The following is a 12,612-nucleotide window of genomic DNA, read 5'->3' as shown; positions in this document are numbered from 1 at the left end:
CGTCGAGCCAATTGCGTCAACGGAGGAGTCAGCTTGGTCAGATCCAGAGCCGCTCTTGAGCTTATTCGGAGCCTTAAATCAATTATTCTATTCTGTACAGGTCTTGGTATATATGATAGTGAAGCGCCGCGATTACCCCAAAAAGTGTCTTACACGCGTATATCCGGACATCCGTAATTCCGCCACCTCCGTCGTTTAGAGTCAACAAGACCCATCCAGTCTCCAAAGCCGGCCAGTAAAGGAATGGGCCTCCCGGAGATAAAATGACAGGATGCAGCCTTTGTAAGGCGTGTCGCCATCTGACAAATCATTGAAATGAATCACCCCTTCAAGGTTCGGATTTCAGATCCGGACGGTCCTTACTCCGAGAAAACCTCAGAGATAACCCAGATAAGGGGGACCCATCTTGGTCCGCTTGTGGAATTAGAGAGCAAAGTTGAAGGCCTCAGTCGGGTCAAGTGATAAGAATGCCTCCATATTCATAGTGCCAAAGTCAATGTCCCAGCCGACATCCGCCGCCGTAAAGTCAGCCTGTTCATCCGATCCTACGCCCATGGGAGAAGTCCCATTCACCTGGCCGGTGACGTCAAAGCCAAACGGCATCGAGGGAAACGTGAAAGCCGGCTCCTCCCCGGCAACGCTAGCTGGAGGCATGGCCGGGGAGCCTGGTAGGGTTGAGTGAAGGGGCTGCTGGGACTGAGATTGCCGCATATCCGGGTCCACTTGGTCCTTGAGCTCAAAGCCGGCCGAGCGAACCATTTGCTCGATCGAGGCGATTGTCGTCGGTAGTTGACCCGCGTTAGCCCCTGCTTTGGTAATCATGGACCGGAGGCATCTCAAACCGGAGTGGATCCAGGGGAGGTTGCGGTGAGCCGTCTTTTTCTCCTGCAGCATGTCAAATGCCAAGGCGTAGCACGCTCCCTCGATAAAGAAGCCGTGATATTTGATATCCTAGTATCGATTAGAAGTGGATAGGACGGTATAGACAGTAATGCTTACATGGCAGAGCGTGTTGGTTGCGCAGGAGCTTGTGAGAAAGCCGATCGAGTTTTCTAGCTGCCTCTAGGCAGTACTCGCAAGCATTGTCAAGCCAGGGCGGAGGGGGGCATGCAGGGTCTCGGCAGAGGTAGGATCGGAAGAGGATTTTTCTTGCTTGAGCTTCGCTCGCAAAATCAAGAACGGCCTGAACGTCAAAAGCAGAGTGTGATGATACACTGGACTTGATTAGCGAAGGATAAGTGAATATCGTAGTAATTACAACTTACTTGTAGACACCATAGCTTGACATACGCCAAGCTCTCCGCTTGTCGGGCTGACGAGGCCAAACTTCATGTCTTTGAGTTGCTTCTCGGCAAACCGGTGAAGTTCGCGTCGGATTTCAATTGCCGCATTCCACACGGGCAATAATGAATCATGTTTTGGACTGTAGATACGCTTGACGCACTTGTCCATGATTCGTGACAGGGTAACCAAGGATATTAGATGTTTTTGGTCCTTGGGGACAGTAATGGCTGGACCTGGATCTGGGATGGAACTGGGGCGGCCGACAACAAAGCATTGCCACCTATGTCTATCAGTAAAGCGTGAGTGACTTTTTGATGCTGTACATACGTTTCCCAGAAGAACAAACTCCAGAACATGATTCTCCTTTGGTCAGCATCCGCATTTGATTGTCCTGGACACATGTCGGCGTCTTTATGCAGGCCAGCGGCGATGGCTTTTCTGACTGCAGTGCCTATATGCAGGAAACTTGAATTTGGCCGTGCTCTTTCTGACTGGAAGTGACCGTATTGTGTGTAAGCAAATGAGTCTCAGTTTCGGGAAGGAGACTTATCATCATGAGGTGTATTTGAACCACTTGTATGTTGACAACCTCGTCCAACTTGGCCGCACCCTGCTTCGCTTTTTGAAACAGAAACTCTGCAATGGCTTCCTCGCCCGTCATAGATGCCCCTAGTCCAATAGCAAGCATGATGATGATGGTTTCTGGTGCATCATAATCAAAGATGCCTGGCGGTTGAAACAGCACGTCCAGACGACGGCGATAGCTGTCCTTGCTCATGACCGGTAGCCCATGCCAGTAGGTGAGGAGATACCTCTCGAGTAAACGATGCGCTGTTTCTGGATTTAACAACATGGCTGAATAGTCTTCTGAGAGTGAAGCTGGTCGTTTGTTGTCGGCAAAGTCCCCAAAGAACAACCTCCGATGGCTAAACAAATCCAGACCAGGACCAGCCTCTTCAACTCCAGCGCGTGATGCTGGATCATTAGGAGATATTCCCGCAATCTGATGATAAATAGCGTTGAGGAGGGCGAAATTCGAAGATGGTCCATAGTACAGCTGAAGGTAACATGACGGTGATGCGCGATGAGCAGCGGCAACGCTGTTGTTGTTGATACTCCTATCGCTGCCAAACGCCGACGCAGCTGGAGCCACCGAAGCAGCGTCCTCGGCCACAGGAGTCGGAGGGACGTTTGTGCCCTCGTCGGAAGGCTCCAGCGACGGCGACGCGGCCATGGCGTCGTGCGACATGATGGACTCATAGGCGGCGGTGCGCGGCTTGACCTTGCGCGTGCGGTTGCGGGCCTTCTCGCGGTAGACGCATCCCAGGCTCCTGAGCCTGCAATTCTGGCAGGGCGTCTCGCCGTTGCACTTGATCTTCTTGACGCGGCATTCCTGGCAGGCCTTTGAGATTCGCCATTTGGTCGCGTTCATGGTCGGGTCGGGTATCGGGTTGGATGAATTTTTGGATGGCTGGCTTACCTATCCTTGGCGGTCCATGTGGTGATGGATCGGCAGGCGGCAGGCCACGCGCTAGAGGCTGTGATTTGTTAAGCGCATAAGACGTCCTTGGTGCATAACGCATCCACTTTGTGCATTCTCGTGGCTCCATTTTTGGGCATCAGGCCACCTTGGTTGCCTCGAGTGACGCAATAGTGGTTCATTTCTGAGACGAGTTTTTTTCACTGTCTCGAGACATTGAGTTTATTCACTGGTTGAGTATAACTTTCTATGCCCAGTTGTTCTTGATCACATCTGCAATCACCCCGTGGTCTTCATCCTGCTTGAGGCCGCTAACGATGACAATGGCGACAATTCCTTCAACGCCCTGAACGCGAATGGGAATTGCGCCTCCGTGGATCGCGTAATCGCCCTTGTGTGAGTCTGAGATGGCAAACTTGGCAGCAAACTCCACCTCATCGCCTTTGAACTTGTTGTGCATATACCAAGTGCTGCTCCCAAACCTAAGAACCGTGTTCCTCTTGCGTCGAACCCAAGACTCATTGTCTGGCGTCACACCAGGTCCAGTAACGCTTTGGTAAATAACTTGCGAGCTGTTCGCCAGAGAGATGGAAATCACAGTTGGCTTGCCTTCAATCGCAAAGGGATAAAGACGGGCGTAGAGCAGGTTTCCCAACTCGAAGGCATCCTCAGTGGTGAATGATGCCAAAGTGAAAGAATCGCTATCAGCCTTGAGTTCATTCAACTGCAAACACATATCAGCACTTGTCTCTCTCGCAGCATCATATGGCGTACATCTGAAGTTGGCTTTGGAATTGGAACTGAGGGGCTCCGATTTCGGATGGCTTCTTGGACCTTGTCCAAAGCCGCACCAGCGGGTGCATTGCGAGTCCACACTTTGGGTGCCATTTCTTGTCAACTAAAGATGAATTGAATAATTTCAAATTGATATGAAGGTTTGAAAGCATAGAGGTGCGATCAGCGAGCTTATGTATGTCACCGGTTGCATCGGCTGGACCTTCTGGTCGGGGTATTTGCCCGCAAGAACCGCCGAGGAAATAAACTCCGCATTGCACCACCATGTCTTTGTGCGCTTGGCCTAATCTAGTACTAATCCCAGCAGACGACACAAGAATCTATGCATATATAACGAGCGTTAGGACAATTTAGACGGCCTCCTGTCAGCCGCTGACGTGCTTTCTGAAACAGAGAGTGCGTTGATGCTCTTCTTCTGACGATTACGAGTAGTCTGGTGTGCCCGGACGAAACAATACACCTCGCAATTGAAACATTAACTCAATAGGGTAAACTCGTGAGCTAATTTTAATGAAAGTAATTAAGTTAACCGGTTAGGTACTGTAGAAGATAGTATTATGCCTGGGAATGCCTCTTTTTCCGACAGAAATCCCAGCTGATAAACAGCCATAGGGTAGGTCTGCGACTACACCCCCTCCCCTCATGAATGCCCTCACCTCTTTTTATATCGATAAAAACGGCATTTGCCCGTAATTTCAACTGCTGAGTACATTACGCAGATGCAGTTCTCAAATATATTCTCAGTTTCAGCTACGGCAAGACCTCCGCCATATCCCGGCGATCTTGCCGTGGGGCAAAGCGGACTGCTCTCCGTTTCCACACGGGGAGCCAAGACAAATCGGTCCGAATAGTTTCAACTCCTCTCCCAATACGAATAGCAGTGAGAAGTGCCCTTAGGAACGCTACTTTCAAGTCATATAACGTACATGTATAGCGAGTGCACTAGATAAGCGAGTGCACTAAAAATCCCTTAACCTCTATCTTCTTTATTTAATTAATTGATTTATAACTATCTAATATATCATCTAGTAATTATGAGGCTAGATTACTTCTTGTACTTTAGGCCCTTTAAAATAACCTAAGTTTAAAGCTCTGACTAATTATAAGGCTCTACTAAGTTAGCTATTATACCTTACGTCGCCGCTAGAATGGCATTTAATCTTGATGTGATCTTATCCTAATTCGCGTAAACTATTAGATCTAGAGGAAGATATCCTTATTTACTTTATTCTTAACCTAGATTCAAGGATTTCCCCTGGCTTCGTAGTATAAAAGAAATAGCTAATTAATTGCTTACCGACCGCGACACGCCACTAGTTAGTACGCATTGGGCTTTAAACTTCGTTAAGTAATACCTAGACCTTAAGATATATTTCTTTTAGAAATATAACTACTAGAGAGCTAAGTGTAAAGATTTAATTATTATCCGCGATTAGTTTCAGCTTATAGTAAATATAATCATAAAGTATAGCATCTAATTAAATAATATCTATAACTTTAATGAGATTAGCTTCCTTATAGGTATAATTATAAGCGGAATAGTTATTATAGGCTTAAAAAGGCATTTAAAGCTAAAATTAATATAGCTAAGAAACTAAGAATAGATTATAGTTATTTAGGCAATTAATATAGAAAGCTAGGCAATCTAGCTATTTATTATTAGTGTAGGCTAATATTACCTCGCTAACTAGTACTAAGAAAGTAACCTTCCGGGCGATTAGGCTATTACTATAACTTAAAATAGCTAGACTAATAATAAGACCGGTCTTAAGTAGCTTAAGCACTTTAACTAATGCATAACTAATCGATTAATTAGTTCCTATTATCTCTTAATCCTTAATAGCCATAAAAGTTACTAATCTATTAACTTTAAAAAATATTATAAGGAGAATAAAATTATCTAGCTTTATATATTACCTTATTCCTCTTATCTATTCTAGCCCCTTAATATTAGGTGCTTTGCGCTTCTAAAGAGGGCTTATAGTCGAGAAATAGAGCGATTAATTAATACTCTATAATATATATTTTAAAGACTAAGTTCCTTCTGGCCTTCTACGCAGCACATAAGGCCACTATGATAAAAAGAAATATTAAGGGGGCTTTTAAAGGAGCTAGCCTTATTCCCCTTAACCTAGAAGCTATAGTCTCAAAGCTTAATATGTAGCTATGGACTCCAATACCTGCCGAGGAGGGGGCTAAACCCTTTACCCCTTAGGTCTTAAGGACTCCAAAGACTATGCTTAAGGCCGGATCTTAGTCTAAATACCTCGAAAGATAAATTAGAAGGCATTATAGTAGCTCCCTAGAGTTAATTATAGAGGCTATAAAGTCTCTTATAAAGGCAGTAAAGGGAAATATATATAAGATTATATTATTAAGGGCTAAGGTTAAAGACCTTCGAGAGGCAAATAAGATACTAAGCCGGCGCCGGAGGGCAAAAAGGACTAGACTATAGAAAAGAGGGGTTATAACGGTAGAGGAGGGAAGGTAAGTAATTAATCAAATGGATATGGATGCGCAGGTAGTGGCCGAATCGTCGAGGAGTGGTGGTCGAGGAAGGTCAGTCGGACCGGGTGTTCGGCGCTATGGTATATGCGGCAAGCCCGGGCATAATGCAAGGACCTATCAGGTAGCGATTAAGACGTCTAGAGAAGAGTATAGTGAGTAGTTTTAATTGATCAAATGGTTAGTGGTGTTTTTATTATGATTCTTATCTAGAAGGTTAAGATTTTTAGTGCACTCGCTTATCCGGTGCACTCGCTATATATGTACGTTAGTCGCTACCAGCCTGCTATTACGGTGAGGCAACCTACATAGCCTCATAGGATCTTGAAGCTCTGGATAGGCCATTTCCCTTCCTCTATGCTCTCCGAAAGATCACCATCCACTAAACCAAGAATGAAAGACGCTCCAACATGCTTGAAATGCTCATCGCTCTTCCTGAGTATCACAGGCGCACCACTCCCCCTCAGAATCGCCACAACATCTCCTGGCACCGTACCCTTGGGCCCCAGTCCCAGATAACCCCCCCTCGTCTCAACAAACCTCCAACAATTACTTAGATCCGCTAGACGATAATCCAGCTCCATAGCCTCTGTCACGCCTCCTATCGGTTCCCAGTTTGTAAACTCCTGCCGAAGACTGCCTTGGTAGGCGTTGATCTCGTGTTCCAACCCCTCGACCGAAAACACTTTTTCGCAAAATGTGCGGTCGAAATTGTCGTCTAGGACAAAACCCAGGCTTTTGAGGTTCTCCTCGCTTGATTGGCTGGGCCCGTGGACGGATAGAGACTTGAGAAAGTTTATGCCGCGCATAACTGTTTGGCCCGTGACTTTTCTGGCTCTTGTGTGGCACCAGATGATGCGCAAAACAGCTTGTAGACGAGGGATACCGTTTTTGTACTCCTCGGGGTGTCTGGAAATAAACTCGACTAAGAAGTGATACAGGACCTCCCACTTCTCATTGTCCCCGCTCTCCCGTGAGGACTGCTCGCTGGCCGGCGGGGTTGAAGTACTAGGTCTGTTGGTAACTTGGGAAGCTTGGTGTTTCGTATAGGCTTCGATGACATTTCACTTCCTTCATCATCTGTGTCATGCCTCCGGTCACTTGCCCCCGGGGAAAGCTATGCACCTTGGTGACCACGTCGACTTCAACCCCCGGAACTGTCAAGGTATTGTCTTCTATGCACGCAGCTCCTGCAAAGGCCTCGAGGCCGTCTTTATAGGCTGCCGAAGTCGAAAGGAGGACTTTCATCTGAGATCTGCCTTGCAGGTTCGGAACCCAGGAGGGCAATGCGGAGACCTGGTCAAAGACACCCACCCCGGCATATTGAAGCCACGAAAGCTCCTGGGAAGCATTCTGAAGCCGATTTGTCTCTAGTAACTTCTTTGCGAACTCGGTATAGACCTCTCCTAGAGATCTGGTGTAGTCTGGCTTGATATCCAAGCCCGTCAAGGCCAGGAGACCGTAGACGTGATCTCTCGGATCAGTCGCGTCGAGATTAAATCCAGTAATTGTCATGGAAAATCTCTGTTCCATCTCTTTAGGCTTGGATTCTCGACCAAATCGTTGCTGACCGATTACGACGATTCGGGTCCAGTCGATGACGTCTCTTATATAGTACCACGCCGCACTCCCCAAGAAGTTGGGCTTGGCCCGTGGTACAGTTCTTAGAAACTGCTGCAGCATATCCATGCGGTTCGCGAAAGCCCCAAAGTCGTCAAAACCCATGGCTGAGGTAGGGCATGCCAGGATGAGACGCTTTGCCAGCACGGCTTCCTGAAAGATCCAGACCCGCGTCCAGTATTTCCGTGAGACGAGGTCGTTGATTGCCGACCAGGCAGCGTTGAAGATGGTCGGGATATTTGGAAGGTTCTCATCCTTTGTGACAAAGACGTGGTTATCGCAAAGTTCCGGGTATGGACGTAGCCATTGCAACGATGCCAATGATCGCAAGTCTCTGATATTGTTTTCGCCTGTACGGGTCATCTCGTGAAGAATTGGCCTCATGGATCGGAATGCCAAGTCCTCATCTTCAGAGCCCAACCACGCGAAGACGCATTCGGCTTGTTGGAATATCTTTGCCATGAGCTGGACCTGTGCCTCCCGCTCTGGGTTATTCTGCTGGTCGATACAAATAGCGTCTGCCCATAGTAGGAATATCGGGGAACAAGCAGGATGTATGTCTTGACAGGACGGAGCATGTCGGAGTGCGGCCTCGAGGTTCTTGGCAGCTGATACGAGTTGGCTATTGACGACGATATTCTCGCGATCATCGGCGTCTCCCCAAACGTAGGATAAGGCCGCGAACGGTGGAGCGTCGTCGAGGGGAACAGTCCTCATGCGACATGTCACCGCAGGACGTAGCTTCGACTCTCGAACGTGGATTTCTAATAGCCGAATATTCGACGATGGGTCGCCGAGTGGCGTGTATATCGGCGAAGACGTAGCCATTGTTGTGCATGACGGTATGAAATATTGAGGTGTGAAACGGCTCTTGTATCTGATTGGATTCAGCCTGATCTTCAAAATCAGCCTACCTGCATGGCACTACCAAATGACGTTCTAGGCCTGAAAATGGGCGTGGCTATGCAAAACCATACAGTGGACAAGGGTTTCTGAAGTGTATTAATTCGCTGGGCTCTTTGAACAGGGATATTTCTGGCTGGTAGATAGGACAGTGCGCTAACTGATTGCGTGTGTGATGCTTTCAGCCCATGAATGAAGAGTGCGTGCAAGCTTGAGCTTTCACGTCGTCGTACAATGACGAGCGGTGAAAGTGATGATAAGCAACTCGTTTCAAATATGTTTGAGGGTAAAGAGTTCAATATGGCAAATAAAAACGAGACGATTCTGTTATTTCTGATTGTCTTGGAAATGTTGCAATCTCGGCGTGGAATTGCGACATTCAGAGCGACACAGTCACATTGGTCAGCTTACAACCAAGATAGTAATTCCATAGTCACTTTATTATATCCTAGATTTATACATGAAGTTATGCCCGCACCATCTCTAGGTAAGCGGCACTCCATATATCAAGTCAAAGACCACCCGTCTTGTCGCTTTCACTCGATAACAATGCACATCGGATCAGCTTCCGGTCTCGTATTGAAGCTTCGGTCGCCGAATCTCGGACTGCCTCAATGAGCCTGTCTTACTTTGAAAGAAATACATAACTCCACTATAATGAACGCTGCCGTAAAAAGTCCAGGACTCTTGACCAAAGCCGGCATCGGACTGTGTGACTGGTCCCGAAAACTCGGATGCCAAGTTCTTTCGGTGGTGGTTCATAATTTGGCCGACTTGTCGTTATCGCCCAAAGACGTCTCCGCAGAACCCGAGAAGAGATGCCTTCTTCTTGGCTGATTGGACAGAACTCGATAGGCAGAATGGGGTTTTTGACGGCTTGGGGCGGCAATGACAAACAAAATGGGGTTGTGGCGGCTATCGGTCACCGGTAGCCATCTATATCAACCTGCATTTGAGTTGATTTGCCGCTTGCTTGAGTGGTTCGATAACTCTTTCATCTAACACGACTTTTTGTAATCAGCTACAATGACTCTTTCGAATCGCGCGCTCGAGGCTGAGGAGGGCAGCAAGGGAATGGTCATCTGGGATGTCATCACCAACCTGTGGGATCAGTCTAACCCCGACGGCATCGTTAGTCTCGGCGTTGCGGAGAACACCCTGATGCACGACGTCCTCAAGAAGCACATCCACGATAACATTGCCTTGTCCAATCTGGCATTCACCTATGGAGACGGTACGACAGGGACAAAGAGGGCAAAGCAGGCTGTCGCGCGGTTCTTGACGAAGCAGTTGAAACCGTTCCGGGCCATTGAGCCGGCACATATTTCCATGACGAATGGATGCAGTGCTGCTATCGAACATCTTTCCTGGGCGATTTCAGATCCCGGAGATGCCATTCTTCTCGGACAGCCATACTACGGCACTTTTATCCCTGATCTGACCTGCCGCTTCGGGGCCAAACTTCTCCCCGTCCCCTTCGACGAGGTCGACCCTCTCGGAGACGATGCCGTGGCCAAGTACGAAGAGGTCATTGTCGACGCTCAGAAGAAGGGGTCTCAAAGTTAAAGGTCTCGTCATCAGCCACCCCCATAACCCATTGGGCCGCTGCTACTCTCGCAGTGTCCTTATCGGGCTCATGAAGTTGTGCCAAAAGTATCAGGTTCACTTCATCAGCGACGAGATTTATGCCTTGTCTACATGGCCCAATACTGTCGACACGAACCCTCCTCCTGTGCCTTTCGAGTCGGCCCTTACTATTGACACTACCGGAGTCATCGACCCGAGTCTCGTGCATGTTCTCTGGGGCATGTCCAAGGACTTCGGTGCTAACGGCATCCGCGTCGGAGCTCTCATTTCTCAGGCAAACCCGTCCTTGCACACTGCCCTTGTCGCCGTTGGTCTCTACAGTTCGGTTTCTTCCATCTCAGATCACGTCACGATCAACCTCTTGGAAGACGACGCTTTTGTCGAGTCGTACATGGCCGAGAACCGCAAGAAGCTAGCAACTCAATACGAAAGAGCTGTTTCATGGGCTAAGAAGAACAATATCACCTACGCCCCAGGCGTCAACGCGGCCTTTTTCCTCTGGGTCGACCTCGGCAAGGCATACAAAGCCCGACATACTGTGGAAGAGAAGGAGGACATCACAGCGTTGGTCATGAAGGAGCTGTTGGAAAAGAAGGTCTTTTTGGCATCTGGAGAGGCATTTGGATCAGAGAGACCCGGTTGGTTTAGAATCGTCTTTTCACATCCTGATGAGTATCTCGACATGGGACTGGAGAGAGTGGTTGAAGCATTGCAATAGAAGTACAAGTAGTGGAATAATGACATACATGATATCTTAAACCAGTGGCATCTCCGATCACTCCACTTCCCCCGTGAACTTGGTGGCGTCAGCAGCCCCTGTAACGAAAACACAGTACCTTCTTCCCTCTCTTCCCACATAACAAACAAGGGTATCGAAATAAGAGAAAAGCACGCAGTTTAAAATGTCACTAATCCGCTATCTGCGCAACCTCGGAGTCTTTGCCCATGTGTAAGGATCCTCCTCCGGCACCTCCCCTCCAACCAGCCGGTATCCGGCCTTTACCAATTCGCTTGCACTAAGAATGACAGAAAATCCAGCCCATGGCCCCTGACTAATGAAATGATCAAACAAGCCCACGCAAATGCCCTTCTTATCCACGACGGCAGCCCCTGACGTGCCCACGGCAGGTCTGGGCGCCATGTCGTCATCCCCAGCGTCTTCAACCTGACCTGTGAAAGCCCAGTGGTAGACCACACACTGAAAAGGCTCGTCGATATTAAAAGGGTTGATCTTTGGCCTGGCAGATTTGGCGACGATGACGCCGTCCAAATCATTAGCGACTGGACTTCTGAAACGGACCATATGGTTCCAGTCCAGTTGATCGCTTGGGTCCTCACCAAACAGTCTCCTTACCGGTAGCACACGTCCAGTGTCCAGGAAAAGCTGCTGATAGAAGTTGGTCCTTTTGAGGTCGACGAGGGCCACGTCGGTGAAGGGGACCTGAGCTACAGCCCTACCGATGGGTTGCATCTGGCCGGTGGAGAGATTGAAGTAGGCGGTTGGATCTCCCCGTCCAATTCCGTGCGCCGAAACGGTCAGAAAGTGCTGGTCTTTCGCGTTCTTCACCAGGATGCCTGAGGTCGTACAGGCCGCTGTCGCCGGTGCAGAAGTGGGAGCCCTGGTTCCGGAAATCATGCCAAATACTGGCCCCCGTCTGATCGGGATACAGGCGGGTGTTTCTCTCTCCTTCCAATCCCGCCAATCTGGTCTATCAAAATGCCTCTCGAGGCAGTAGCCAGCAACGCAATTGGCGATCACGCCGGGGAGTTGAGAACGAATAGGGGTCAGATTGGCTTCATTGTTCAGCACAATGTAGAACATTGCGTCTGAAGCGAAGATGACCTCTATGAGATCTACCTCAGGGGCGCAATTAGAAAGCTCCCGGGCAAGCTCAGTCGTTATGAGTCGCATCTCCTCGTCAGACAGAGAGGCCTCCCTACCATCGAACTCTTCGCAGATGGAGACGAGAGGGGATCCAAATCGGACATATCTGGATGGGAAAAGGAGAAACCTTCCATGGCTTCGGTTGTCGTCCTCTCCTATGCTTTGCATTGTGAAGGGAACGTTGCCTATCGTCAGTGGCCACGGTCGCCGGGGGAGTTGTTCGACTTGAAAATTGATATGGCAATTGTTTCGGCCCTGGGTGATTCTGGTGACTCCTGGCAAGGTGGTCCAGAAAATCCTGGGATTGCGATTGCGAGGAATTCGGAGATTGGAGTAGGAGAAGTCTAAATGGGAGACGACGTGTCTCGTGGGGATAGTGGGAGAGTCCATGATGAGAGGTGGTGAACGGGGACGAGGATGCTAAAAAGGGGAGGATGAGGCTAGGCAGGGATGTGAACCGGCATCAATATATCTGTATCGAAGCTCGTTGACCCATGAGTAATAGAGCTACGATCCTTGGTTGTTGTGCCTATCATAAAATGCATGATATGTG

The 12,612-nt window shown here is 48.6% G+C and overlaps 5 protein-coding genes across 5 annotated transcripts; 1 reads left to right on the top strand and 4 right to left on the bottom strand.

Annotated features, from left to right (window-relative positions):
• Nucleotides 1-423: 423 nt before the first annotated feature.
• On the bottom strand, nucleotides 424-2,716 carry MRS44_012252 (uncharacterized protein; the record flags this gene model as incomplete). Its single annotated transcript, XM_065618737.1, has 4 exons — nucleotides 424-951; nucleotides 1,291-1,564; nucleotides 1,612-1,726; nucleotides 1,777-2,716. The coding sequence occupies 4 exons, from the start codon at nucleotides 2,714-2,716 to the stop codon at nucleotides 424-426; spliced, it is 1,857 nt and encodes a 618-aa protein (XP_065474809.1).
• Nucleotides 2,717-3,011: 295 nt separating this feature from the next.
• MRS44_012251 (uncharacterized protein) lies at nucleotides 3,012-3,652 on the bottom strand (the record flags this gene model as incomplete). The annotated part of the gene is made up of 2 exons (XM_046276195.2): nucleotides 3,012-3,488; nucleotides 3,539-3,652. 2 exons carry the CDS (start codon nucleotides 3,650-3,652, stop codon nucleotides 3,012-3,014), a joined length of 591 nt encoding a protein of 196 aa, XP_046133297.1.
• Nucleotides 3,653-6,378: 2,726 nt separating this feature from the next.
• MRS44_012250 (uncharacterized protein) lies at nucleotides 6,379-8,512 on the bottom strand (the record flags this gene model as incomplete). Its single annotated transcript, XM_065618736.1, has 2 exons — nucleotides 6,379-7,088; nucleotides 7,126-8,512. The coding sequence occupies 2 exons, from the start codon at nucleotides 8,510-8,512 to the stop codon at nucleotides 6,379-6,381; spliced, it is 2,097 nt and encodes a 698-aa protein (XP_065474808.1).
• A 1,101-nt stretch (nucleotides 8,513-9,613) lies between these two features.
• On the top strand, nucleotides 9,614-10,892 carry MRS44_012249 (uncharacterized protein; the record flags this gene model as incomplete). Its single annotated transcript, XM_065618735.1, has 2 exons — nucleotides 9,614-10,140; nucleotides 10,208-10,892. The coding sequence occupies 2 exons, from the start codon at nucleotides 9,614-9,616 to the stop codon at nucleotides 10,890-10,892; spliced, it is 1,212 nt and encodes a 403-aa protein (XP_065474807.1).
• Nucleotides 10,893-11,090: 198 nt separating this feature from the next.
• Nucleotides 11,091-12,449, bottom strand: MRS44_012248 (uncharacterized protein; the record flags this gene model as incomplete). The annotated part of the gene is made up of 1 exon (XM_046283579.2): nucleotides 11,091-12,449. The coding sequence occupies one exon, from the start codon at nucleotides 12,447-12,449 to the stop codon at nucleotides 11,091-11,093; it is 1,359 nt and encodes a 452-aa protein (XP_046133300.2).
• Between the last annotated feature and the right edge of the window lie 163 nt (nucleotides 12,450-12,612).

This window comes from Fusarium solani, assembly GCF_023522795.1.
Source record: "Fusarium solani strain SB1 chromosome Unknown bctg00000008, whole genome shotgun sequence".
NCBI classification, from domain to species: domain Eukaryota; kingdom Fungi; phylum Ascomycota; class Sordariomycetes; order Hypocreales; family Nectriaceae; genus Fusarium; species Fusarium solani.
Note: the sequence above shows the minus strand (reverse complement) of the source record. Positions and strands in the feature narration are given on the sequence as shown.